The following is a 27,651-nucleotide window of genomic DNA, read 5'->3' as shown; positions in this document are numbered from 1 at the left end:
AAATATATTATTTTAATTAATAGTTTTAAATAAATTATTTACGCTGGTTATCAAAAATGAGTTGAGCTCCCTAATTATTTATATATATATGATAGCTTTTAGCTAAGATGATCTAAATTTAATTATAATATTTTATTTTTATCTTACATATTGAGCCTTTAATTTAGTTAGGTTTATGAATTTAATGAACAAAAAGGCTTAATATAGATTTTGAAAATTTTTTATCAGTGTAATTTTTAGTATTGATTTGACCCATAAAATTAGAGCGTACCATACTAACTCAAAATGTTTTATGATAGTGGAAATCATACCACAATTTTATTTCTATTTCAATTCGTATTAAGACTCTAAACCGAGATTAGAATGCACACCCTTGATTCCCAGAGTCTTGACTGGGGCTCTACCCATTTTCAGTATTTAATTGATCAAATTTTTATTTATTTATTTATTTGTTAATTTGAGCCAACCAGGGCAAATTGGTCTTTTGCGCAAAATTCAAAGACCTTTTGGTTATCACACGTCCCAGTAAATCTAGAATCAATCTCTGATTAGATCAGGGCCGAACTCGTCCCTGTGGTCCCAATGGAGGAGAAGTGGCCGTGATTTCTCATTTCTCTACAGATGTAGACAACAAGGAGTTCGCTGTCACTGTTTCCTGGTGTCTGCAGCCCATTGTCGAACAGATTACTCCGAGTTCAATTGGGTCCCAATTCGAAGTGCGCTTTCACTCTCTCTCTTCCTCACGACCTTCTCGTATCCTTCATCACCTCGTCTGACTGTAAGTGATGTACATCGAATTTTCTTCTACATTTTGATGGAACTTTATTTTGTATTGCGATGATAAATTTTCTAGTTGGATTCTCAAGTTTGCTCTGTTTGGTTGGCAAGAAAGTGTAGGAATATGGGAACCATGATTTTTACTTTTGTTTCTGCAATTTGCTGAAGAGAAGAAAGATTAGTGAAGTTTTTAAACAATTTTCACTCAATTAAGTTTTGGGTTTTAGTTAAAATTAGAAAATCATTGGAGAAGTTTTTATTCTCAATTTTGTTTTCTACTGACAGGTCAATACCCTTCTGGTTTTTGGGTGTTTTGAAGTCAATGGTAATCTAGTAGTGTTGGAATTGGCAAGTCTCATTATGCTGGGTAGCTATAAGCGAGTTAGGAAGCATAGCCCATGAAGTTTCAGGATCTTATCAGTTCTCTTTTAGCCTACTCAACTCCCTTATGGGCAACTTTGGTGGCAGTTGTTTTTGTGGTCCTAACACTTGCCTTGTCATTTTACCTTTTGTTCGAGCACCTTTCTGCATACAAGGACCCTGAGGTTTTCTCCTTCTCTTTCACTGTCTAATTTTGTTGAGTTATTAATGCTTGTGCTCATTTTCTGCTTCCATGTTAATTGATTCTTTAGTTCTGTTTTGCCAGGAACAAAAGTTTTTAATAGGAGTTATCCTAATGGTTCCTTGTTATGCCATAGAATCAGTAAGTTGTCTAACTTGAATTACTTTATTGAAGTTAAAATCTTGAACGTTTATAGACTTTTATTTATTTATTTATTTGTGAATTACTTGAAAAGAAACGTTTCTTGTCTAAATTGTTTTTATTAATATTAGTTGGAAGTGAGGGGAATTAATTTCCCGGATGATGATCGCAGGAATTTTCTTTGAAATCGCTACTACTACAAGATTTATTATACAGTTGTAAATTTTTTTCCTTTTTTTATTTTTTTTCTCTAACCTTGGTGTTTTAAACAGTTTGCATCGCTGGTGAATCCATCAATTAGTGTTGATATTGAGATACTAAGGGACTGCTATGAATCATTTGCCATGTATTGCTTTGGAAGATACCTGGTTGCTTGCTTGGGTATGTCTTTTATGAGAGCTGTTACTGTGAAGGTTTCTGATCTGAAATTCCTTTTATTTCTTATTATATAATGTGATTATGTTTCTAAACTCTGTCTGGAATTAATTTGTTGTTTACTTTTGGTAAGTGTTTAATATCAAGAATCCTGATAGATTGATATTATTAATTTTCTGTTGTGTAAGAGGCTCCTGTAATAGATACATGCAGTTTCCAGCTGTAGTTGCACCAAAAATGGGGTAGTCAATGTTGTTGGGTTCTAAAAACTGCAGATGGCCTTCATGGGATTTTTTATTGAATTTTAAGTATAGAATTAATGAAGCAGGTTAAATAATAAAACGATTACTTGGTATTTTTTGATAAACCTGAGATAAAGCATTTGATTCTATTATGCCACAAGCAAGAGTGGTTTCTTTTGAAATGTGCAGAAATTAAAGCATGTCCATGGTACTCTTTTAGCTCTAGATAATGTATAAAAGCAATGGTCACATGTGATTGAATATTGGCCTTTTAGCTGGAAGAAATTTGGTACTTTTTTCCTTGTGAGCTTTAATTTCTGGAGTTGAGTATTGAATGCAGATCTTCATGATTCATGATTCTATATGCACAGAATTAAATATGTAATTCAATGCATTTGGAGAATGTGTGCCATCTCTTGTTTTATGTAGTTTTGAAGGCCATCATGCATTCATGCAGCAATTATGTTGTAGTGCGTTTAGTGTTTTGAATTTTTCTTTTAATAAAATTTCTCCCTTGTTTATTTTATATAGATTTATTTATTTTAAAAAAGGGGAGGTGGTTTTGGTTGTAAAAGCACAACTTTATTAGTGTTTTTGAATGAATGATTTTGTGACACTATCACTGCCAAGGTAAATTTGGATTATTGCTGGTGAAAGGGAGATCTGGTTCTGCATTAGTTCTTTGGTTATATATTTATAAACATTGAAGATATTTCTTTTATTTTTGTTCTCCATGATGTAATTCATGTTCTCTTCTTGTGCTGATATAATATTTTTTTCATTTTTCTGCTTTGTTTAAAGGAGGGGAAGATAGAACTATTGAATTTATGGAAAGACAGGGACGTTTAAGATCTAAGACACCCCTTTTGGAATCCAGTCATGAGAAGGGAATTGTAAAGCATCCTTTTCCAATGAATTATATCTTGAAACCTTGGAAGCTTGGTCACTGGTTTTATCAAATTGTCAAGTTTGGAATTGTTCAATATGTATGTTCACTTTTAAAGAAATTTTATCTTTTTCTTACTATCTTCATTTTCCAATTGTTGCTTCCTTCTTAGCTCGAGAAATTGATAAGTTACTTTTTATGTCAGATGCTAATCAAGTCTTTGAGTGCAATATTAGCAGTGGTTCTTGAAGCCTTTGGTGTGTATTGTGAAGGGGAGTTTAAATGGGGATGTGGGTAAGTAGATGTTAATTATTTCTCATCTTTTGTTATTTAGTATCAACTATCTTTGTCCGTTGGTTATACTTATTTGAACTTTTTCTTTTCTGTAAAGGCCAGAGATTATATCTTGTTGACTCATATGATATATAGATATGCATAAATCCTTTGCTTCTTCTGTCCTATTATCTATATCTATGGCTTGTAGCCATTTTTTTTGGTGATATCACCCTTTCCTTTTCCCTCCTTTTCTTTGAGATAAAGGCAAGATTCATTATGCATTGCTTATAGGTAAAGAGTAGTGGCTCATGCATCCCTTAAGAGGTAGATTCAAGTGGATATACAGTCAATTATCTGGATTGAGTAAAAGAAATCAAGTTAGGAATGGCAACTTATATTATGAGATGTGAGAAGAAGTTTCGAGGTAGCGATGTTGATTTGCGTAAAGTGTTAATTAGGATGAGGTGAAATGAGTAAATTAGTTCAAAGTGATGGGAAAGTATTAGAGGTGTGGGCTTTCGGCTCCAGTTTGGTTCTGTCTAAGAACTAAAACCGAACGGAACTGAACTTTTGGTATAGTTCTAGTTTGGCTCTTCGATGTTTTGGTTTTGATTCGGTTTGGTTCCTTAAACAATTTTATGCAATTGTTGTTATAGAAAGTTATACTTAAATTACCATTTAATTTTTAAAGTTGGTTGCTAATATATAGTGTATTATATAATATACTTTTTAGCTTAGTGTAATCAAGGTGAAAGGTGACAATGTACCCTATGGCTTTAGGCGAGGCGAGGGCCTTTTTGAAGCAAGGGACCATAGCCTGACTTGCCCCATATGTGTGTGTGTGTGTGTGTGTGTATTTTGAACATAAAAATTCATACTTTTAAATAGTTTAGCCTAAACGAAGAGTGCTCCGTACTTTCATTTAGCCTAAACAATTAGAGGGGAATTAAAAAAAATTGTCATGATATTTATTAGGGCTATGCACAGTTCTCGGGGGTCCCAAACAGAACTGAAGAACCGCATCGAACTAACAGGAACCGTACCAAACTGAAGTTATTTTGTTACTTTGGTTCGATTCTGGTTTTTCACTAAGAATCGAACCGGAATCATATCGAAACCGAACCGAAAACGAATCGAGAATCAAATTTATACATATGTTTTTCTATGATTTTTTAAATGTATTATATACTTTCAATATAATTATATATAATTATGAATTAAATACAATATAATATTATATTCCATTTCTCTATATTTTCTTAATAATTTTAGTTATAAATACATTGAATTACCTTATAAATCTTATTTATAAATGGACTCTCTCTCTCTCTATATATATATATGTGTGTGTGTGTGTGTGTTAATTCATAATTATATTTGTATCTTGTAGTTAAATATTAAATAATTAATAAATTGTTAAAATATATATTATATGATATATTATTATAATATATAATATACTGAATTCTAAATTATGTATGCACCTTATAGCTAAAGATTATATAATTTATAAATAACTAAAAGATATATTATATGATATATTATGTATTAATAATTCAATTCAAAACTTAAATGCTAATTCAAGGATGACTTTTTAAGAAAATGATTACATAAAATTATTTCAAGAACTGAGAACCAAACCCGAACTGCACCGAACTGAACCGGAACTGAAGAACCGAGAACCGTATTAAACCGGAACTAAAATAATGAAGAACCAAATTAGAATCATGCCGAAATTTCGGTTCTATTTGGTTCCTAGGCAGACCTGAACTGAACCGAAATTGAACACGCCTAGTATTTATTTATGCCTAAATTATAAGGATGTAATTAATTTAGCCTAAGGTCTAAGCCAAGAGCACAGTTATTAAAGGTGTGCCTTAGACATGCCTCAGGCTCCAGGCTCACTAGGCTCCAGCTCTAGCGCCTCTACAAAAGAAAGGCAGGCAACATTCACCAGACTCTCGTCTTAAGTGCCAAGGCATGCGCCTTGTTCCAGGTGAAAGGCTAGAAAGGCGTATCGTTTTTATTTCCACATTCAGCAAGTACTTCCATTGATAAAAAGCACTACCACTCAACTCGAAATTTGTCGATCTAGAAGTTTTTGAAATTAGTATCGTTAGTGATAACTAGTCACCAAATTTTTTCAAACTAACGTACTCAGAATAGCAAACCTTCCATATTTCCGTTTTCAACACTAGCACTCATTATCTTTTTTTTTTTTTTTATCAAAAAAGTTGATACTCCTTTACTTCTTAAAAATAAAAAAAATAATGATGATATTGATTTTGAAAATGAATATAAAGAAGACGAAAGTGTAGAAGAAGATAAAGAAGATTATGATGCTACTTTTGATGAAGATTGAAGAGTAATTATTTTATAATTGCTTGATTTTAGTTATGAAACATTAAAAGACTATTCAAGTTTTAATATATTAGTACTTGAATTCTTATTAGTTATTATTATTTTTGATTTGGTTTTATGTTATTTGAATTTTGATGGAATATTCATATTTATTTTACTTTAAATTTTATTTATTTTTATTATTATTTTGCACCTCACCTCGCTTAGGCGCGCGTCTTTGCCTTGCACCTTGTGCCTAAGCTTCAGGACCCCTTGGCACCTTAGTGCGCCTTGAGCCTTTAATAACTATGGCAACTATAGCCAAGAGTGCCCAATATTTTCATTTAGCCTAAATAACTAGGGGGCAATTAAAAATAAAAATCTCATCATATTAGCCTAAAGAAAAACCATATCACAAATTCACAATACTCATCTAACAAAATGCGTATCACAATACCCATGCCGTATAACAAAAAATTAATCAATAAATTAACAAGAAACATATCTAACAAAATAATTAAAATAAAAATTGAAAAAAAAATTGTTGTATTGGTTTAAAATGGCGTGAGAGTGAGAGAAACAACAAAATAGAAGAAGAGAGGAGGAAAGAAAAGAAGAAAGAAAAAAGAAGGGGAAAACGAGATGGTGCAGGTGCTATCCTTGTCTTCTGTGTTGAGAGAAATAGAAGAGGAGAAGAGAGAGAGAGAGAGAGAGAGAGAGAGAGAGAGAGAGAGAAGAAGAAGAAGAAGAAGAAGAAGAAGAAGAAGAAGAAGAAGAAGAAGAGGAGAAAGAAAGAGGGGAAGGATGACATACGTTAGAGAGAGTTGCTGAGAGAGAGAGAGAGAGAGAGAGAGAGAGAGAGAAAGGAAAGAGAGGAACTGTTGCTGGTTGAGGAGCTTAGTCCTTTTAGCATGACAAAAAAGTACTGCTTTAAGGTTTTTTATTTTTGGTTTTGTTAAAAATACTTAAAAAGGAAAAAAGACCAAAAAGTGATCGTTCCTTGTCAAAGGTGTTGCCTCATCTCATCATCGCTCAATGCCTTGGAGTTTGGGGCGGCCGCCTCTTGGAAGCAAGGTTAGGCAGTGCCAGGAGAGGCGTTAAGAGGGTGCCTCCGGTGGCTCGCCTCGATGCCTCTGGTGCCTTTGTTTTAGCTATTTCTTAATTATATAGTTTTTAATTATAAGATGTATATATAACTAAGAATTAAGCATATATATTGAAAGTAAATAATATATCTAAAAAATTATAGAAAAACATGAATAAAATTGGTTCTTTTATTTAATACAAGTTCAACATTATTTTGGTTTAGTTCATAGTGAAGAATTGAAACCGAACCAAGACCATAAAATTTGGTCAGTTTGATATGGGTATTTTGCTCAATTTGAGACTCTCCCAAAAACCATGCACACCCTTTGAAATTATGTCTTATGATTTAAAATTTAGTAGATGACATAGCACTCCTATTGTAAAATGAGCACAATTTGATTTATAGATGTTGCTATGTTTAAGTCTTCCTTTACTAGATTAACATGGAAGGCCCTTAAGCTAATATTTGAGAGTGCCTTATAAGGATAACATGTATATTAAGCATTATAATGAATGATAAAGTAGTTAAGATAAATTTGGCGAATGGAATGCTTTTTCATTCTTATGGATTAGTAGCTCGTATACCACCCATATCTTTATTATTAAATATATATCCTGAAATAAGTTATTATTCAATAATAAGTAAAGGATGACATGAAAAGAATAACTGAGATAACTGGCCGGATTGAACTGTCACTTAGTAGGGAAAAGTGATTGCTTCCAATTTTTCCGTTAATAGAATCTGTAGTGGGCAAAGGAGTTTGATTGAATCCACCTTTCTCATTTTCCACACCCGAGTGAGTGGTTATGCTTTCATTTGTCTCATTTGAGGATGCCTTTGTTCTACCTCTTAACTTGGTTGTAGATTGACATTGACAAGAGAAGAAGACAAGATTGAAGATGCACACGTTGTGGATTATTAAAAGATTGCTTGGCATAGCCGAAGAATTTAAGTCAATTAGATCTCAACAATCAGGGCTAAAGTAGGGTTGATACTTGATTCTGGTTGGAACAAAGAAAAGATAAGTAGGGTTTACATAAAATGATGGAGTTAGGAACAAAGAGATTATAATTTGAGTGAATTTGGTTTGTGTGGATAATGGCAGAAGGCCCTGTTTCAATAAATCTTTCACAGATATAGATAGATATCTCTTCTAGTAAATACTTCTGAATACAAGATAACAATGAGAAAACAAGAAGATTAAAATAACTAGGGAAAATTGGAAATGGATTGGATTTGCAGTAATAGAACTTGAACTGAATTAAAATATTGGAATGATTCAACTAATAGTCAGTTTCTCAATCAACAATGGTTTGCTTGCTTTCACTCACTAATACAGAAATGAAATATAAAGAAAATACCCTCTAAAAGAGGTCCAGGGTGACACTCCCATGCAAGAGACCTTGCCCCAGCTCATAGCCAATTCTCAGTAATTTTCTCTATACTTGCTTCCTCTTCCTGTCCCATTTATACAAATATTTGAGCTTCCCATTTGGTTAGCATCTCTAGGTAGCATTCTCCCCTTAATTCCCTCTAATAGATTACGTTTTTGGCCAACTTATTCTAGCTGTGCAATTCTAGATACTTCTAGCTCATTCTCCTCTTTTCTTTTCTATACTTGATCCTTCTTTCTCATATTTCTTCTATAGTACATTCTCAATGGTTTTGGGCTTTGATCCACAGCTTCTAGACTTCTAGATCCAATGCTATCATTGCCAACTGATGAAACTAATGTATTTGAGAGAAATTTCTATATTTTTCATATGTATCAATGACTTTGTTCATATGCCTATTTATATACAAGATTCCTAGCTTTACAAGGAAATTTAATTTAATAGAAACTAATACAAATAGGAAACAAGATATACATAAGGAGAAAGAAATAATAATCCCTTTAATGTAGGGATTGAGATTCCAACTCTCCTTCTCAAGTTAGTTCATGTATATTACACATGCCCAACTTGCAAACTAGAGAATGAAACATTTTGCTGTTGAGTCCCTTGGTGAACACATCGGCTAATTGATCTTTAGAAGTCATATGAGAGACACTTAACAATCCATCTACAATTTTCAATTTCTATATGTTTGGTTTGATCATGCTGTACTAGATTGTGAGCAATACTGATAGCAGCTTTGTTATAACAAAACAAGTATAAACTATTTGTTTTTGATAGTTTCAATTATTCCATTTACTTTCTTAACCATAACAATTCACAGACACCTTGAACCATGGCTCTATATTCAGCCTTTGCATTGGATTTAGCAGTCATATTTTATTTCTTACTTCTCCAAGTGACCAAGTTACCACCAACAAAAGTAAAATAACCCATTGTTGACCTTCTATCATTAAGAGATCCAACACAATCTGTATCTGTAAAGGCCTTTATTTGAAAATATCCATGCTTTGAGAAAAGAAGTCCTCTCCCAAGGCCAGATTTCAGATATCTTAGAATGCAAAAAATAGCTTTCAAATGAGATTCATAAGGATCATGCATATATTGACTCACTAGATTTACTGCAAATGCTATATCTGGTCTTGCATGTGAAAGATAGATCAATCTGCCAACTAATCTCTGTTATCTCCCTAAATTTAATGACTCCTCAACTTCGGCTTGCAATCTATGATTTGCCTCAATGGGAGACTCTACTAGTTTACAGTCTAACGTACCTATTTTTTCCAAAAGATCTAATATGTAATTGCTCTGAGAAATAAAGATCCCTTTATCTGATATGGCAACCTTTATTTCAAGGAAGTACCAATTTTCTTAAGTTCTAAATCTCAAGCTTTTGTATTAGACGTTGCTTAAGATTTGTAATTTCTTTCTCATCATCTTCCGTCACTACTATATCATCCACTGTCACTGCTATATCATCCACATAAACAGTAAGTAGTGTGATCTTACCTTTACAATATTTTATTAATAAAGTGTGATCAACATTACTCTGAAAGAACCCAAATGAGATAATAGCCTCGTTGAATTTGTCAAACCATAACCTAGGAGACTGCGTTAGGCTATACAAAGCCTTTATCAATTTGCAAACCTTCCCTTTGGTTTTTTATCATCAAATCCTGGAGGTATTTCTATATACACTTTTTCCTCTAAGTCTCTATGTAAAAAAATATTATTGACATCGAACTGCTGTATATTCCAAACAAGATTTGCTGCACAGAACAATAAAATCTTGATGGTGTTCATATTTGCAACAGGGGCAAAAGTCTCCTGATAATCTACTTTATATGTCTGTGTGAATTCCTTCGCTACCAGTCTGGCTTTGCATCTCTCAATTGAGCCATTTGCTTTGTGCTTCACAGTGAACACCCACTTGCATCTATCTTTTTATTTTTTATTTTTTATTTTTTATTTTTTTTTAATTAGGAGGAGTAATAAGATCCCATGTCCCATTCTTTGCTAAAGTCTTCATCTCCTCAACCATAGCAGTCTTCTATTTTAGATCAAAACATGCTTCCTTCCAACCCTGTGGTATAGAAATAGAAGAAACAGATAAGACAAAGGTTCTATAGAAAGGGACAAGGAGTCATAGGAAATAAAATTAGAAATATGATGCTTAGTATAAGTTCTGACTCATTTTCTAAGAGCAATAGGAACATCAATATCATCAATAGTAGAATTCAACTCATAAATAGTATTAGGATCATTAGAAAGTAAAAGAGACTTACCACATTCTTCAGGAATTGATTCCAGGGATGTTGGCTGATTAGGTGTATTAAACTCAATGACGGCATACGTTTTTTTCTGACGCATGTAGGTTCTCAAATCTAATCTATTCAATCCCTCTGAGGTTTGAGGCGGTGGTTGTTTCTGATTAGATGGCTTATTACTAAGGTGTGACCTAAGCCTAATAGTCTCCTTCTGAGGTGGTTGATCCTAGTTAGATGACTCATTATCAAGGTGTGATTCAAGTCTGATATCCTGTTTACTAAAAAACATCTATTCTTTTTTCTCTTTATACTCCCCCTAAAGAGGTGACTTGACAGGGAAATAAGGCTCAGATTCTCTAAACGTAATATTTATACTGACAAAATATTTCCTAGTAGTAAAATGATAACATTAATAGCCTTTTTGAGTAACGAAGTAACCTGTAAATACACATTTAAGAGCTTTAGGTTCTAACTTTCTAGTATTTATTTTGTGGACAAGACAAACACATCCAAAAATTTTTAGAGGAACAATGGATAAATTTTAACAACTGTCCTTGAATTTATATGGTTGTAACACTATAATCCTTTAACTTTAAAATGTAACATAAAACTTCCTAAACTTTCAAATTTTGCAAAGTAAAATCTTTCTGACTTTCAATTATTGATTTTCTAGTTAGAAATTGATGTGAACAGCTCCTATATGGTGTTTTATCAATATTTCTCTCTCATTTCTTATGCAAAGTGTAAAATTATTCTCTCTACGTGTGAATAATTATTTTGTCTGTAGAGAGGAGAATGATTCAATTTACACATGGCTTGAGAGAGAAAAGAGAAATACTGACTAAGCCCCATGCTGGAACTGTCTAGGTCGGCGTCTAACTGAAAAACAGATAATTAGAGGTTAAAGGGATTTTACTGTATAAAATGTGAAAGTTGATGGGGTTTTATGTTACATTTTTAAGTTGAGGGACTGTAATGTTATAACTAGATAAGTTCAGGAACGGTTGTTAAAATTTATCCGAGGAACAATATAAGAATTATGGCCTTATAAAACCTCTAAAAGGCTTTTAAAGTTCAATGTTCTTAGAGACATTCTATTGATAAGATATGTTGCAGCAAGAACTGCATCCCTCCAGTAAGGTGTAGGTAGATTTATAGTGAATATAAAAGATTGAGCCACCTCTAATAAATGGGATAAATTTTGACAATCGTCCCTGAACTTATCTAGTATAACATTATAGTCCCTCAACTTAAAAATGTGACATAAAACCCCTTTAACTTTCAAATTTTGCACAGTAAAATATCTCTAACTTCTAATTGTCAGTTTTTCAGTTAAACACTGACTTGAACAGTTCTAGCGCGGAGCTTAGTCAATATTTCTCTTTTCTCTCTCAAGTTATGTGTAAATTTAATCATTTTTCTCACTGTAAACAGAATGATTTTTCAGGTGCAGAGAGAATAATTTTACAATTTAAATAAGAGAGGAGAGAAAAATGTTGACTAAGAGCAATGCAGGAGCTGTTTACGTCAGTGCTAAATTTGAAAGTTTAGGGGGTTTTATGTTACGTTTTAAAGTTTAAGGACTGTAGTGTTATAACTATATAAGTTCAGGGATAGTTATTGAAATTTACCCCTAATAAATATCTAATTTTTTTTTTCAGACACCCTATTTTGTTCACTAGTCTTGACACAACGAGTTTGATGCACTATACCATTTTAATCCAAATAAGTATGAAAAACACCATTAACATATTTTGTGCCATTTTCAGTTCTTAAGATCTTAACTTTAGCGTCAAACTATGTTCCAGTCATTTTGTGAAAATATTGAAAGTAAGAAAACACTTCACTAAGAAAACACTTCACTTTTTTCTCTCATTAGCCTAGTGCAACAATCAACAAAGTGACAAACCATCTATATCCAGACAAAGAAGTAGTTTGGGTAGGTCCCCATACATCAGAATAGTCACAAAAGGGACCAAATTTCTATTACTTGTTTAAGAATAAGATTGTCTTGTATGTTTAGCAAATTCACAAGCATCACAAACTAGTAATTTTGAGTTGCAACTTCTAAACAAATTAGGATATAACCTTTTTAAAGTAGGAAAAGATGGATGTCTTAATTTCCTATGCCACTGGATAATCTCCTCATTAGCACTCATAGTCTGTCCCAACAAAGCTTGGTTTGCTTTGATATTTGAGGAACTACAACTGTCATCTAAAAAACATAGACCATTTCGCGATCTACCATTGCCAATTATTTTCCTTGTTTTCAAATCTTGAAATATGCAATGAGTAGGAAAAATTCAATTTTGCAATTAAGAACTTGAGTAATGGAACTAAAAGATAAAAGATTAATAGAAAAGCTGGGAACATGAACTGAAGTGAGATTTATATTAGGAGGGCATGTAACAGAACCTGTACCAGAAATTGTTGTTAAGGAACCATCTGTTATACGGACTTTTCCTAACATGGAGAATGGGTAGAGAATTTATTTGAATAGCTTGTCGTATGTTTGTTTGTTTCAGAATTTATAATCCAACAAGATTTATCAAGATTAGCAAGAAAAATATTACTTGATTTGACAAAATTGGAAGAGCCAACTATGGAAGATTGAGATTCAAGCTGAGACAACAAACTCCTTATGAATTGAACTTCTTTATTAGAAAAAATTCCAATATCATTTGTTCTTTTAGAGTAATCCACTATTTCAGATATATTCACTTGTGGTCAGATCAAAGACAATGACCGGTAGAAGCGCAACACACGAGAAACAGTGGAAAACGTCGGAGGTCCACGTGTTGTGAACAGTGCAGATAAACAGTATCTATGAATAGTGTGTGGATAGTACATGTGAACAGTACTGTAAACAGTATGTGTGAACAATGCCATGAACAGTGGACATGACACTACTGTGAACAGTATGCGTGAACAATACTAAAGCCTGCCCTAATGAATCGAAAGCTCTGATATCATGATGAAACTAATGTATTTGAGAGAAATTTTTGTATTTTTCATATATGTCAATGACTTTATGCATATGCATACTTGTATACAAGATTCCTAGCTTTGCAAGGAAACCTAATTTCATGGAAACTAATGTAAATAGAAAACAAGATATGCATAAGGAGAAAGAAACAATAATCCCTTTAACATAGGGATTGAGATTCCAACACCAGCCTCTTGAAAACTAGCCTTGTCCTCAAGGCTGTATTTTAGACATAAGAGAAATAAATCAAGCAATAAACTGTCCAACAACTCCACTAGTTTATATAATGCAAGCCAGCAACTCCACTAATTTATATAATGCAGAAATTGATAGTGGATGCCAATTTGGGTGTGAGTTAAGTTGGGTTCAATTCATTCCATCAATGACACAGAACAACAAAATAATTCTGACTCATCCCCCATCAATGAACTAAAACATACCCATAACAAATCACCACCTGAATTTTCTTGTCCTATAGACCTTCCATCTCCTTGGCTACCATCATTGCCGCCAATTATATCTCTGATTGTACCACCAAAACAGGTTTAAAAATCTAGTTCCAGTAACAACAATTCCAAATCCCCATTCTAGGAATACTCATTGCATAACCATCTCTAAATTCCCTTCCAGTGTAATGGTGTAATGCAAATGATATGATGGTATAACAAACAGTAAATGCTTCCAATGGAAACAAGATTTTCTTTTAATTTGTTTGAAACAAAAAATTGCACCCTGCGTAAGAGTAAGTCCCAATATATTCATAATGCCCTCATTACCAGCCGAGTAACTAGTTTAATGAATCAGCAAGTATCTATGTGAGAAAACCCTCCACATTATAGATTCTTCAGGCTTTTACAAAACATGCCACTCATTATTTAGATCCATTCACACTACCAATAACTCAAATAGTCTAAAGTATGGAATTACCTCTCTTATAATAACCAAAATTTTTGTGGATGTTGCAAATTCATTCATCCTTCAATCAGGTCCATGAGAAATCTCACACACATATTCATCATTCCAAGAAGTACGCTCAATATACTGGTATTGATATTCTCTCTTTTGATCAGTTGATGCCAACTGTTGTTCTTGTGAGTTGGAATCACATGCAACCCATTGCAATGCATTTTGAATATGAAACTGGGGATATGGGCCCGAGTCACTTTCTAGCCTCATTGTAACGGATCCCTTTCCGTGCAATATCTTTGATTGAAAAATCCCCACATGCAAATGAATTGTAGCTCCCTTGGATTGAAATTAGCATGGAGACCTGTTGGAAATATTTATCATTTAACTTTGTCCGGAGAAGTTTGCCTGAATCATTGAAGGAGACAATGACTGAATAAATTTGTTAAAGAACACTGATTGAAAATTGGTACCTCTAAACTTTGCTTGGATTATATATGGGGGTTTGGGAGGTGGCATCTCAGAAGGTTGTGGGCTGACATGTCATCTCCACTCTTTTTGCCATCAATGGAAATTCATTCCTTAATAAAGGACAAGCCCTAGAGCATGTAACTGATGTGGCACAGGTATGGATCAGCAGAGATGTTGGACTAGAAGAGTAACCCTCATTGTATACAGTGTTTCCTTTCATAAGGGAGAGTAACCCCTCTAGTTTGCTAAAACGTTGCTCCTGCTTCTGGTGAAGTGTAGCCATTGCGTCTCCCAAACCGAGTATGTTCTTCTCTATCTTCTCTAGTCTATTCTCCACTCTAGCTTCTCTATCCTGTTTTCCATGTTGGTTTTGGGGATCTGGCAAGTCGTACCAATTGATAGAGTTAGGAACAAAGAAATTATAATTTCAGTGAATTTGGTTTGTATGGACAATGGCAGAATGCCATGCCCTGTTTCAATAAATCTTTCATAGATATAGATATCTCTTCTTCTAGTAAATACTTCTCAATACAAGATAACAACGAGAAAACAAGAAGATCAAAATAACCAGGGAAAATGGGAAATGGATTGTATTTGCAGAAATAAAACTTTAACTGAATTAAAATATTGGAATGATTCAACCATTGGTACTTTCTCAATCAACAATGGTTTTCTTACTTCCACTCACTAATGCTGAAATGAAATATAAAGAAAATACCCTTTGAAAGAGGTCCAGGACGATATCCCTGTGCAAGAGACCTTGTCTTAGCTCATAGCCGATTCTCAGTAATTTTCTGCACACCTGCTTCCTCTTCCTATCCCATTTATATAAATATTTGAGCTTCCTATTTTGTTAGCATCTCCAGGTGGCATTCTTCTCTTAATTCCCTCTAACAGATTACCTTTGTGGCCAAATATTGTAGCTTTGCAATTCTAGATACTTTCAGTCATTCTCCTCTTTTTTTTTTTTGCACTTGATTCTTGTTTCTCATATTTCTTCTATACTACATTCTCAATGGTTTTGGGCTTTGATTGACAGCTTTTGGACTTCTAGATCCAATGCTATCATAAAACCTCTTGATGAAATTCTGGATGTAATAAAAAAAAAAAAAAAAAACTGTTGATGTCAACTAGCAACCTTATTTATACTCAACTCAACTCAACTAAGCCTTTATCCCAAAAATTTGGGGTCGGCTATATGGATTCGCTTTCTCCACTCTAAACGATTTTGGGTTAAATCCTCAGAAATGTGTAATGTTTCTAGGTCATGTTGTACTACTCTCCTCTAAGTCAATTTAGGTCTACCCCTTTTTTTCTTTCTATCCTCTAACCTAATGTGCTCTACTTGTCTAACTGGAGCCTCCGTATGTCTACGCTTCACATGACCAAATCACCTCAATCTCCCTTCTCTTAACTTATCTTCAATTGGCACCACTCCTACCTTTTCTCTAATACTCTCATTACGGACTTTATCTAGTCTAGTATGGCTATTCATCCACCTTAACATTCTCATCTCTGCAACTCTTATCTTAGACGCATACGACTCTTTTAGTGCCCAACACTCACTACCATATAACATAGCCGGTCGTATGGCTGTACAGTAAAACTTTCCTTTCAACTTATTGGGAATCTTACGATCACATAAAACTCCCGTGGCACGTCTCCACTTCAACCATCCGGCTTTAATCCTATGACTAACATCCTCCTCACATCCCCCATCCACTTGAAGGACTGAGCCTAGATATTTAAAGTGATTACTTTGGGACAGTACCACTCCATTCAAACTAACTCCTTCCCTATCACCAGTTTGGCCTTCACTGAACTTGCAATGCATGTATTCTGTCTTCGTTCTACTTAACTTAAAATCCTTCGACTCTAGAGTACTTCTTCAAAGCTCTAGCTTTCTATTGACTCCTTCTCGTGTCTCATCCATCAGAACAATATTTTCCGCAAACATCATACGCCAAGGAATACTCTCTTGTATATGTTTCGTCAATTCATCTAAAACTAATGTAAAAAGGTAAGGGCTTATGGCTAATCCTTGGTGTAATCCAATTGAGATGGGAAAATCTCTTGTGTCCCCTCCCACTGTGCGCACAATAGTAGTTGCTCTTTCATACATATCTTTCAACACTTGTATGTACCTAATAGATACTCTCTTTTGTTCTAACACATACCATAAGACATCTCTTGGAACACTATCATAAGCCTTCTCCAAATCAATAAAAACCATGTGTAGATCTTTCTTCACATCTCTATATTTCTCCATCAAGTTTCTAATGAGAAAGATCGCTTTCATAGTTGAACGACCGGGCATGAAACCAAATTGATTGAGAGAGATAGAAGTATCATGACGTAGTCGATGCTCTACAACTCTCTTCCACAACTTCATAGTATGGCTCATGAGTTTAATTCCCCTATAATTTGAGCAACTCTGTATGTCTCTCTTATTTTTAAAAATAGGTACTAAGATACTCCTCCTCCATTCATCAGGCATTTTCTTTGAGTTTAGAATCTTATTAAATAATTTAGTTAACCATGCCACTCCCATATCTTCCAAACACTTTCACACTTCAATTGGTATTTCATCGGGTCCACAGGCTTTACCCACTTTCATTCTCTTAAGTGCTTCCTTGACTTCTAAAGATCTAATCCTTCTAGTATAATTCACATTCTTTTCTATTGTTCTATAATTTATATTCACGCTATTACCATTTTGACTATTATTAAAGAAATCATTAAAATAATTTTTCCATCTTTCTTTAATATCCTCATCTTTCACCAACACTTTTCCTTCTTTATCCTTAATGCACCTAACTTGATTGAGATCTTGACATTTCCTTTCTCTCCTCCTTGCTAATCTATAAATATCTTTCTCCCCTTATTTAGTTCCAAGTTTCTCATATAACTTTTCAAAGGCCTGTGCTCTTGCTTGACTAACTGCCTTTTTTGCCTCTTTCTTTGCTATCTTGTACTGTTCATATGCCTCATTATTATCACATTTGGATAATTTCTTATACCATTCCCTTTTTCTCTTCACTGCCTTTTGTACTTCCTCATTCCACCATCTCTCTTTTGAGGGTGCTCCATGTCCTTTAGACTCTCCAAGTACTTTTCTAACTACTTCTCTAATCTTTGATGCCATCTGTATCCACATATCATTGGCCTCCATATCCAGCTTCCATACTTCGGACTCGAGAAGCTCATTTTTGAACTTCACTTGCTTTACTCCTTTGAACTCCCACCACTTTGTTCGAGCTACACTATTTCTTCTGACCTTACTTGAATTGTTCCTAAACTTGACATCCAAGACCACCAACCGATGTTGACTTGTTAAAGCCTCTCCTGGAATGACCTTGCAATCCTTGCATAGAGCTCTATTTGTCTTCCTGGTTAAGAGGAAGTCGATTTGGCTTCTATGTTGCCCATTTTTGAAAGTCACTAAATGTGATTCTCTTTTTATAAAGTAGGTATTTGCTAGTATTAGGTTGTATGCTGTTATGGAAGGTCAATCACTATATTATTTCTCTGTATATTCTGTATATTGTATTCCTATTTAGGATTTCTTATTTAGGATTTCTTCCTAATTAGTAGAACACAATTATAGGAATCAATTGTATATATATATATCCATGTACAGATTAATTGAAATTAAGGAAAATTATCTCTTTCTACATGGTATCAGAGCAGATAATCTATCTAGGGTGACTATTTGTTCTCACTACCCAGCTCAGGAGAGACCTTTGCCGCCGATCGGTCGTTTCGACCTCGATCAACATCGCCGGCGTTGCCTCAACCCCCTCATTCCACCACTGTGTGCTGTTGCCTGATCCAGTACACCATTAAAGGACTTCTGAGGTTTGGCTTTCAGATCCTATTTCGGTATTTGCTTGATTTGTGATTTTGGGTTATTTTGCTGCTATAAGCGCTTTGGATTGGCGTTTCGGTTAGTTTTCTTTGTCTTAACAAATGGCAGACAATAAAAATGTTATTTCTGATGTGATTCTAGTGATGACTAAGATCACGGAACACAAACTTAATGGTTCGAATTACTTGGAGTGGAGTAAGACTGTTAGGGTCTATTTGTGTAGCATTGATAAAGATGATCACCTTATTAAAGATCCACTCACTGATGATACACGACAAACTTGGCTAAGGGAGGATGCTCGGTTGTTTTTGCAGCTTCGGAACTTGATTCACAGTGAGGTAATTAGTTTAATTAATTACTGTGAATTTGTTAAGGAATTGATGGATTACTTAGATTTTTTGTATTCTGGTAAAGGGAATATCTCCCGTATTTATGATGTTTGTAAGGCATTCTACCGTGCTGAGAAAGAGGATAAGTCTCTCACGGCTTATTTTATGGATTTTAAACGGCTATATGAGGAACTTAATGCATTGTTGCCTTTTAGTCCTGATGTGAAAGTTCAGCAGGCCCAACGGGAGCAACTGGCTGTTATGAGTTTTCTTGCAAGCCTTCCTTCAGAGTATGAGATTGCTAAATCTCATATTCTCTCCAGTTCTGAGATTTCCTCTTTGCATGAAACGTTCACACGGGTTCTTCGTACAGAGAGTACCCAATCTTCACAGCCTGCCAGTAGTGCTCTTATTAGCCGTAATCCAAATGGACAACAGGGTAATAGAAGAGGAAGTAGAGGAGGAATTACAGCAAATGTAAGTAATCAGCATAATGGAGAGGCTAGTTCTAATCAGGACTCAAGAGGAGTCATTTGTTATTATTGCCATGAGCCTGGCCATACAAAATATAATTGTCCGCAACTTCAGAGGAAAAATCAGCGATCACAGATGACAAATATGGCAGCAGAGAATTCTACAGTATCTTTCTCTGAAAAAACTATTTTGGTATCTGCAGAGGATTTTGCACAATTTTCTCAGTATTAGGCATCTCTAAAGCCTACCAGTTTCCCTGTCACTGCGATCGCTGAGTTAGGTAAATACACTACATGCCTTGTGTCTTCCTCATCCAAATGGGTTATTGATTCAAAGCATGTGCATCACATGACAGGTAATTCTAGTCTTCTATCTGCTTTTCAGTCTAATCTCACTTCCTCTACTGTTACTTTAGCTGATGGTTCTACTTCTTGTGTAATGGGTTCTGGAACTGCGAACCCGACTTCGTCAATTTCTTTGTCTTCTGTTTTGTGTCTACCAAAATTCTCTTTTAATATACTTTCTGTTAGTAAACTTACTCGTACCTTAAATTGTTATGTTTCTTTTTTTCCTGACCAGTGTTTGTTTTAGGATCTTACGACGAAGCAGATTATTGGTAGAGGACGCGAGTCAGGTGGTCTCTACATTCTGGAAAATCATGTACCGCGGTCGCTTGTTTGCTCCAGTAACTTAACACCTCTTGAAGCTCATTGTAGATTGGGTCATCCCTCTTTGTCCACCTTGAAGAAGCTGTGTCCTCAATTTCAGTCTTTATCAGTACTAGAATGTGAGTCGTGTCAGTTTGCAAAACATCATCGTTTGCCTTCTGTGTCTAGAGTCAATAAACGGGCTTCATCCCTTTTTGAGTTAGTTCATTCTGATGTTTGGGATCCTTGTTCTGTTACTTCTAAAATTGGATTTCGTTATTTTGTTACTTTTGTTGATGATTACTCTCGTGTTACCTGATTATATTTAATGAAGAATCGTTCTGAGTTGTTTTCTTTCTTTTGTGCTTTTTGTAATGAAATCAACACTCAATTTAATATTTTTGTGCGCATATTAAGAAGTGACAATGCCAAAGAATACTTTTCAGCACAATTTCAGTCTTATACGACACAAAATGACATTCTTCATCAGTCTTCCTGTGTGGATACCCATCCCAAAATGGCGTGGAAGAAAGAAAAAATCGGCATCTTCTTGAGGTAACTCGTGCTCTTCTTTTTCAGATGAAAGTTCTTAAACACTTTTGGGCGGATGCAGTTTCTACGGCATGTTTTTGATCAATCGTATGCCGTCTTCTGTCCTTAATAGGGATATTCCTTATACTGCTTTATTTCCTACAAAATCTTTATTCCCATTGCATCCTGTATTTTTGGTTGTGCCTGTTTTGTGCGTGATGTTCGTCCACAGATTACCAAATTGGATCCAAAATCTCTTAAATGTGTCTTCCTTGGGTACTCCCGGCTCCAAAAAGGGTACCGTTGTTTCTCTCCTACTCTTAATCGTTATCTTGTTTCTGCAGATGTCACATTTTTTGAGTCCACTCCATTTTTTCCTCAATTATCTGTGTATGAGAGTCAGGAGGAGGAGGATGATCTCTTAATATATACTGTCCAACCAATGTCTAGTCCGCTCCCACAGCCTGTTCCTTCTGTCTCTAGACCTACTCGACCTCCCGTTGTTAATGTTTATTCCAGGAGATTGGAGATTTCTGACTCAGATCCTCCACCAGCTACTTCGTTGGGAGATCCTGTACCTCATACTGATCATGATTCTGATCTAGACTTACCCATTGCTCTTCGTAAAGGTAAACTTTCATGTACTTACCCTATCTCTTCTTTTGTTTCTTATAATCAATTGTCTTCTTGTTTTTGGTGTGTTGTTACTTCTTTAGACTCTGTTTCTATCCCTAATACTGTTGGTGAGACACTGTCTCATCCTGGCTGGTGTGCTGCTATGAAAGAGGAAATGGAGGCTTTAGATGCTAATGGTACATGGGAACTGTTGCCTTTGCTCACTGGTAAGAAAGCTATTGGTTGCAAATGGGTATTTACAGTAAAGGTAAATCCTGATGGTTCTGTAGCTAGGTTAAAAGCACGCCTTGTAGCAAAACGATATGCTCAGACATATGGGGTTGATTACTCTGACACTTTTTCTTCTGTAGCTAAACTTACTTCTATTCGCTTGTTTATCTCTTTAGCAGCTACATATGATTGGCCCCTGCATCAATTGGATATCAAGAATGCTTTCCTTCATGGTGATCTTCAGGAGGAGGTGTATATGGAGCAACCACCTGGGTTTGTTGCTCAGGGGGAGTTGGGTAAAGTTTGTAAGCTTTGGAAGTCTCTTTATGGCTTGAAACAAAGTCCTAGGGCATGGTTTGGGAGATTCAGTGAAGCAGTACAGGAATTTGGTATGCAAAAGAGTAAGTATGATCAATCAGTATTTTATAGGCAATCTGAAGCTGGTCTAATTCTCCTGGTAGTCTATGTGGATGACATTGTCATCACTGGAAGTGACTCTACAGGTATTTCATCTCTTAAAACCTTCCTCCAAACCCAGTTTCATACCAAAGACTTGGGATTGTTAAAGTATTTCTTGGGTATCGAAGTTATGAGAAGTAAGAAGGGTATTTTCTTGTCTCAAAGAAAATATGTCCTCGATCTATTGACAAAGACAGAAAAATTAGGTGCGAAGCCTTATAGTGCACCAATGACTCCAACTTTACAACTGTTAGCAGGAGATAGTGAGTTGTTTGAAGATATAGAGAGATACAGGAGATTGGTAGGAAAATTGAACTACCTTACAGTCACTCGTCCTGACATTGCTTATGCCGTTAGTGCGGTAAATTAGTTTATGTCTTCTCCAACTGTTGCTCATTGGGAAGCCTTGGGACAAATCTTGTGTTATCCGAAGGGCGCTCCAGGAAGAGGTTTGCTATATGGTAATTATGGGCATTTGAATGCTGAATGTTTTTCAGATGCCGACTGGGCTGGATCTAAGGTTGACAGAATGTCAACTACTAGATATTGCGTTTTTGTTGAGGAAATTTGGTGTCTTGGAGAAACAAGAAGCAGAGTGTAGTTTCTCGATCTAGTGCTGAATCCGAATACAGAGCCATGGCACAATCAGTATGTGAGGTAATGTGGATACTTCAATTACTAGATGAGATAGGTTTTAAGACCTCCCTGTCTGCGAAATTGTGGTGTGATAATCAAGCTGCTCTCCATATTGCTTCTAATCTGGTGTTTCATGAGCGGACCAAACATATTGAGATTGATTGTCACTTTATTCGTGAAAAGATTCAACAACAGATCATCTCAACAGGACACATCAAAATTGGAGAGCAGTTATGAGATATTTTCACAGAAGCTCTGAATGGAGCTAGGATTGACTACATTTGTAACAAGTTGGGCATGGTTAACATCTATGCTCCAACTTTAGGGAGAGTGTTATGGAAAGTCAATCACTATATTATTTCTCTGTATATTCTGTATTCTGTATTCCTATTTAGGATTTCTTATTTAGGATTTCTTCCTAATTAGTAGAACACAATTATAGGAATCAATTGTATATATATACCCATGTACAGATTAATTGAAATTAAGGAGAATCATCTCTTTCTACATATGCCATAGCAAAATCCAGGATGCTTTTTTCCTCCTCATTTCGACTTCCAAAACCAAAACCTCCATGAACATTCTCATAACCTTGTTTATCACTTTCTACATGCCCATTCAAATCTCCACCAATGAAAACATTTTCTTCATTCGGTATGCTTTGCATTAAATCATCCATATCTTCCCAAAATCTTTGTTTACTCTCACTGTCTAGTCCTATTTGTGGGGCATAAGCAGTAACTATATTTATTGTTTCTCCTTCTAGTACTAGCTTTACTAGTATAATTCTATCTCCTACTCTTTTCACAGCTATTACTGCGTCTTTCAATGTCTTATTTATGATTATGCCCACTTCGTTTTTATTTCTCTCCTTTCCGGTAAACCACAGTTTGTACCCTGAATTACCCACTTCCTTACTTTTCTCTCCTACCCATTTAGTCTCCTGAATGCAAGCAATATTCACCCTTCTCCTTTCCAAGGTATCCACAAGCTCTATTAATTTTGCTGTAAGTGATCCAATATTCTAAGTACCAACCCTGATTCTCCTCCTAACGTGCTCCTTCCTAATTGGTCTCCTTTTATGATATCTTCTATTGTTTTCTATGTCTATCTTGTGTTCTGTTTCACTATCTGTTCTACTATCTATCCTATGGACTAACTTCTTTACCCACACCCGTCCATGATGTAGGAACCCTTGCTCACTTAACACCACACCCGGGCGCCGGCATGGCGCGTCGCTTTCGGTGAACGCCCTACACCCTTGCATATTTCTCACTACACCCGGGCTCCGATGTAGCACGTCGTTAGTAGAGGACAAGAATCTTATTTGAAGACAGAAAGCTAATCTTAATTAATGAATACTTAATGGACAAGAATCCTAAATAAGGAACACAAAATTAAAATCTAGTAAATGGAAAACTAAGTGAAATCCAAAATTGAATAATATTTAAAATGCTCCTGCATTAATCTCCCCTAGTTAAAGAACAACTTGGCTCCAACGAGTAAGGTTGGAGATATTCTGCATAGATGTCTAGATTAAGTCATTTTAGCTCCTCTTCAGTAATCCAAGTGTTTTCAATTATTAGTTTTCCGAACCACTTCACTAGAAAACTTCTTTATGGGTTGCCATGTTTGGATCAGACTTCTTTGACATCTAACACTTATTCAATACATCAACCTTCACAGGCAAAAGCTGTTGGACTTTAGCTTCAATGGTAGAATCAATACCGGCAAATCCATCAAAGCGATATTAGTCGGAAACATTAAAGAGTTGACTAATTTGCAAACGAGATGGGAACTCAATCAAATAGGCATTTGGACTAATTTTCTTCAACACCTTACATGGCCCAAAACCTCCTCTACATGAGCTTGAGATACGTACCCTTTGGAAATCTTTCTCATCTTAAGTGCACAAGTACTTGATCACCCTTAAATTCATGTGCAAGTTGCATTGCTAGCTTTTAGAGCACTCTACACTACTTTATGAATCTTCTAAATGTGGTTACCAAATATTTCTCCTTCATCACTCACTCTAGCTTCTTGTGGTGAAGGCACCGAGTCAAGAACTTCTTGAGGTTTCAATCAGTAGGAAGCCTTAAATGGTGTCTGTGTACTTTGATAGAATTATTTTAGGCAAATTCAGCTTGGGGCATAGTTATTAAAAGCTATAGGTGGATGCTGGTGGGTGTTTATATTGAAAGTAGGACCAGATGGGAAGGTTGATCACCTTAAAGCTTGGTTGGTGGCCAAAGGATATCTCAGATCTTTGGCTTTTATTATTGTGACACTTTTTTTCCTGTGGCAAAAATAACATATGTTTGCCTATTTATTTCTAGGGCAGCCATGTTTCATTGGCCTTTCTATTCGTTGGACATAAAAAATGCCCTCTTACATGGAGAACTTGTTGAAGAAGTCTACATAGAGCAACCACCAGGATTTGTTGCTTAGTAGAAGTCTGGATTAGTGTGTTGACTACACCGATCCTTTTATGGTTTGAAGCAATCTCCATGGGCATGGTTGGGTTGCTTTGGCACTATTGTCCAACAATTTGGCATGCTTCGAAGTGAAGTAGATCATTTAGTGTTTTATTAACATTCTTCTCATGGCAAACATGTTCTTGATTGTTTATGTTGATGATACTGTCATAACAAGTGATGATCATGAAGGTATTTCCCAACTTAAATAGCATCTCTTTAGTCATTTCTAGACTAATGACATGAGGAAACTGAAATACTTCAAGGGCATTAAGGTGGCACAATCTAGCAGTGGTATTGTGCATTAGATATATTGGAAGAAAGTAGTCTGCTGGATTGCAAGCATGTAGATACTCCATGGATTCGAATGCTAAGCTTATTCCTAGATAAGGGGAGCCTCTAATTGATCCAAGTTGATATCAAAGACTTGTTTGCAAGCTTAATTTTTTAACACAATTACACGGCCTAACATCTCATTTGTTGTCATTGTGTCCTCCAAATGCCTTCTGATAGTCATTGGAATGTAGTAATTTGTATTCTCAATTATATTAAAAGAGCTTCGGGATAAGGTTTTTTGTATGAAGACAGGGACACACATATTGTTGGGTATTTTGATGCAGATTGGGCAGGATCCTTTTCAAATAGACAGTCTACTTTAGGGTATTGGTATTGCATTCTAATTGGAGGTAATCTAATATCTTGGGAAGGTAAGGAGAAAGATGTGGTGGCTAGATCAAGTGCAAAAGTAGAATATCGAGCCATGGCTTTAGTCAAATGTGAGCTTTTATGGTTAACGCAACTTTTTCAAGAATTAAAGTGTCGAGATGGACAAATGAAACTAATTTTTGACAATTAATTTGCCCAGTATATTACTTCAAATCTCGTGTTTTATGAAAGAACGAAGTGCATAGAAATAAATTGTCACTTTGTTGGGCAAAAGATTGAGTCGTGGTGTATTGCTACTAGTTTTATCAGTTCAAATGATCAATTAGCAAGCATCCTTACAAAATATCTTCGAGGGTCTAGGATTGATTATATCTATAACAAGTTTGGAGCATACAATATGTACGTTGCAACTTGAGGGGGAGTGTTAAGAATCTAGAAATAGATTAGAAATCCTTGTAAGCATGCATTATGTAGAAAGAGATGATTCTCATGTATTTCAATTAATCTGTACATGGGTATTTATATACAATTGATTCCTATAATTGTGTTATACTAATTAGGAAGAAATCCTAAATAAGAAATCCTAAATAGGAATACAGAATACAGAATATACACAGAAATAATATAATGATTGACTTTCCATAACACTCCCCCTCAAGTTGGAGCATAGATGTTAATCATGCTCAACTTGTTACAAATGTAGTCAATCCTAGCTCCATTCAGAGTTTTTGTGAAAATATCTCCTAACTGCTCTCCAGTTTTGATATGTCCTGTTGAGATGATCTGTTGTTGAATCTTTTCACGAACAAAGTGACAATCAATCTCAATATGTTTGGTCCGCTCATGAAATACCGGATTAGAAGCAATATGGAGAGCAGCTTGATTATCACACCACAATTTCGCAGTGTGGGGTCTTAAAACTGTCTCATCTAGTAATTGAAATATCCACATTACCTCACATACGATTGTGCCATGGCTAATTATTCGGATTAAGAAATAGATCGAGAAACTACACTAACCTTCTTGATTTTCCAAAACACCAAATTACATCAAACAAAAACGCAATATCCGATGAGTTAACCTCCTATCAACCTTAGATCAGCCGATCGACATCGAAAAACATTCAACATTCAAATGCCCATGATTACTATATAACAAACCTCTTCCGGAGCTCCCTTCAGATAGCACAAGATTTGTCCCAAGGCTTCCCAATGAGCAACAGTTGGCGAAGACATAAACGGACTTACCACACTAACGGCATAAGCAATGTCAGGACGAGTGACAGTAAGGTAGTTCAATTTTCCTACCAATCTCCTGTATCTCTCTGGATCTTCAAACAACTCACTATCCCCTGCTAACAGTTGTAAATTTGGAGTCATTGGTGCACTACAAGGCTTAGCACCTAATTTTCCTGTCTCTGTCAATAGATCAAGGACATATTTTCTTTGAGACAAGAAAATACCCTTCTTACTTCTCATAACTTCAATACCCAAAAAATACTTTAATAATCCCAAGTCTTTGGTCTGAAACTGGGTTTGGAGGAAGGTTTTAAGAGATGAAATACCTGCAGAGTCACTCCCAGTGATGATAATGTCATCCACATAGACTACCAGGAGAATTAGACCAGCCTCAGATTGCTTATAAAATACTGAGTGATCACACTTACTCTTTTGCATACCAAATTCCTGTACTGCTTCACTGAATCTCCCAAACCAGGCCCTAGGACTTTGTTTCAAGCCATAAAGAGACTTCCGAAGCCTACAAACTTTACCCAACTCCCCCTGAGCAACAAACCCAGGTGGTTGCTCCATATACACCTCCTCCTGAAGATCACCATGAAGAAAGGCATTCTTGATATCCAATTGGTGCAGGGGCCAATCATATGTAGCTGCTAAAGAGATAAACAAGCGAACAGAAGTAAGTTTAGCTACAGGAGAAAAAGTGTCAGAGTAATCAACCCCATTTGTCTGAGCATATCCTTTTGCTACAAGGCGTGCTTTTAATCTAGCCA

General features: G+C 35.4%; 1 protein-coding gene across 4 annotated transcripts in view; it reads left to right on the top strand.

Annotated features, from left to right (window-relative positions):
- Window positions 1–518: 518 nt before the first annotated feature.
- The window catches only part of LOC110663849 (protein LAZ1), a 43,488-nt gene continuing 16,355 nt past the window's right edge, over window positions 519–27,651 (top strand). The window contains exons 1-6 of one of the 4 annotated variants that reach the window (XM_058148588.1): window positions 519–778; window positions 1,063–1,322; window positions 1,424–1,480; window positions 1,753–1,861; window positions 2,899–3,083; window positions 3,189–3,277. In XM_058148588.1, coding sequence (XP_058004571.1) covers window positions 1,176–1,322; window positions 1,424–1,480; window positions 1,753–1,861; window positions 2,899–3,083; window positions 3,189–3,277 — 587 coding nt within the window. In that variant the 5' untranslated portion in view covers window positions 519–778; window positions 1,063–1,175. Of the gene's footprint in view, window positions 779–822; window positions 959–1,062; window positions 1,323–1,423; window positions 1,481–1,752; window positions 1,862–2,898; window positions 3,084–3,188; window positions 3,278–27,651 lie in introns of those variants that run through there. The other 3 variants (XM_021823293.2, XM_021823291.2, XM_021823292.2) reach the window with 3 other exon arrangements.

The sequence above is a fragment of the Hevea brasiliensis genome, chromosome 6 (assembly GCF_030052815.1).
Source record: "Hevea brasiliensis isolate MT/VB/25A 57/8 chromosome 6, ASM3005281v1, whole genome shotgun sequence".
In the NCBI taxonomy this organism is placed as follows: domain Eukaryota; kingdom Viridiplantae; phylum Streptophyta; class Magnoliopsida; order Malpighiales; family Euphorbiaceae; genus Hevea; species Hevea brasiliensis.
This window is presented reverse-complemented; position numbering and strand designations above follow the sequence as displayed.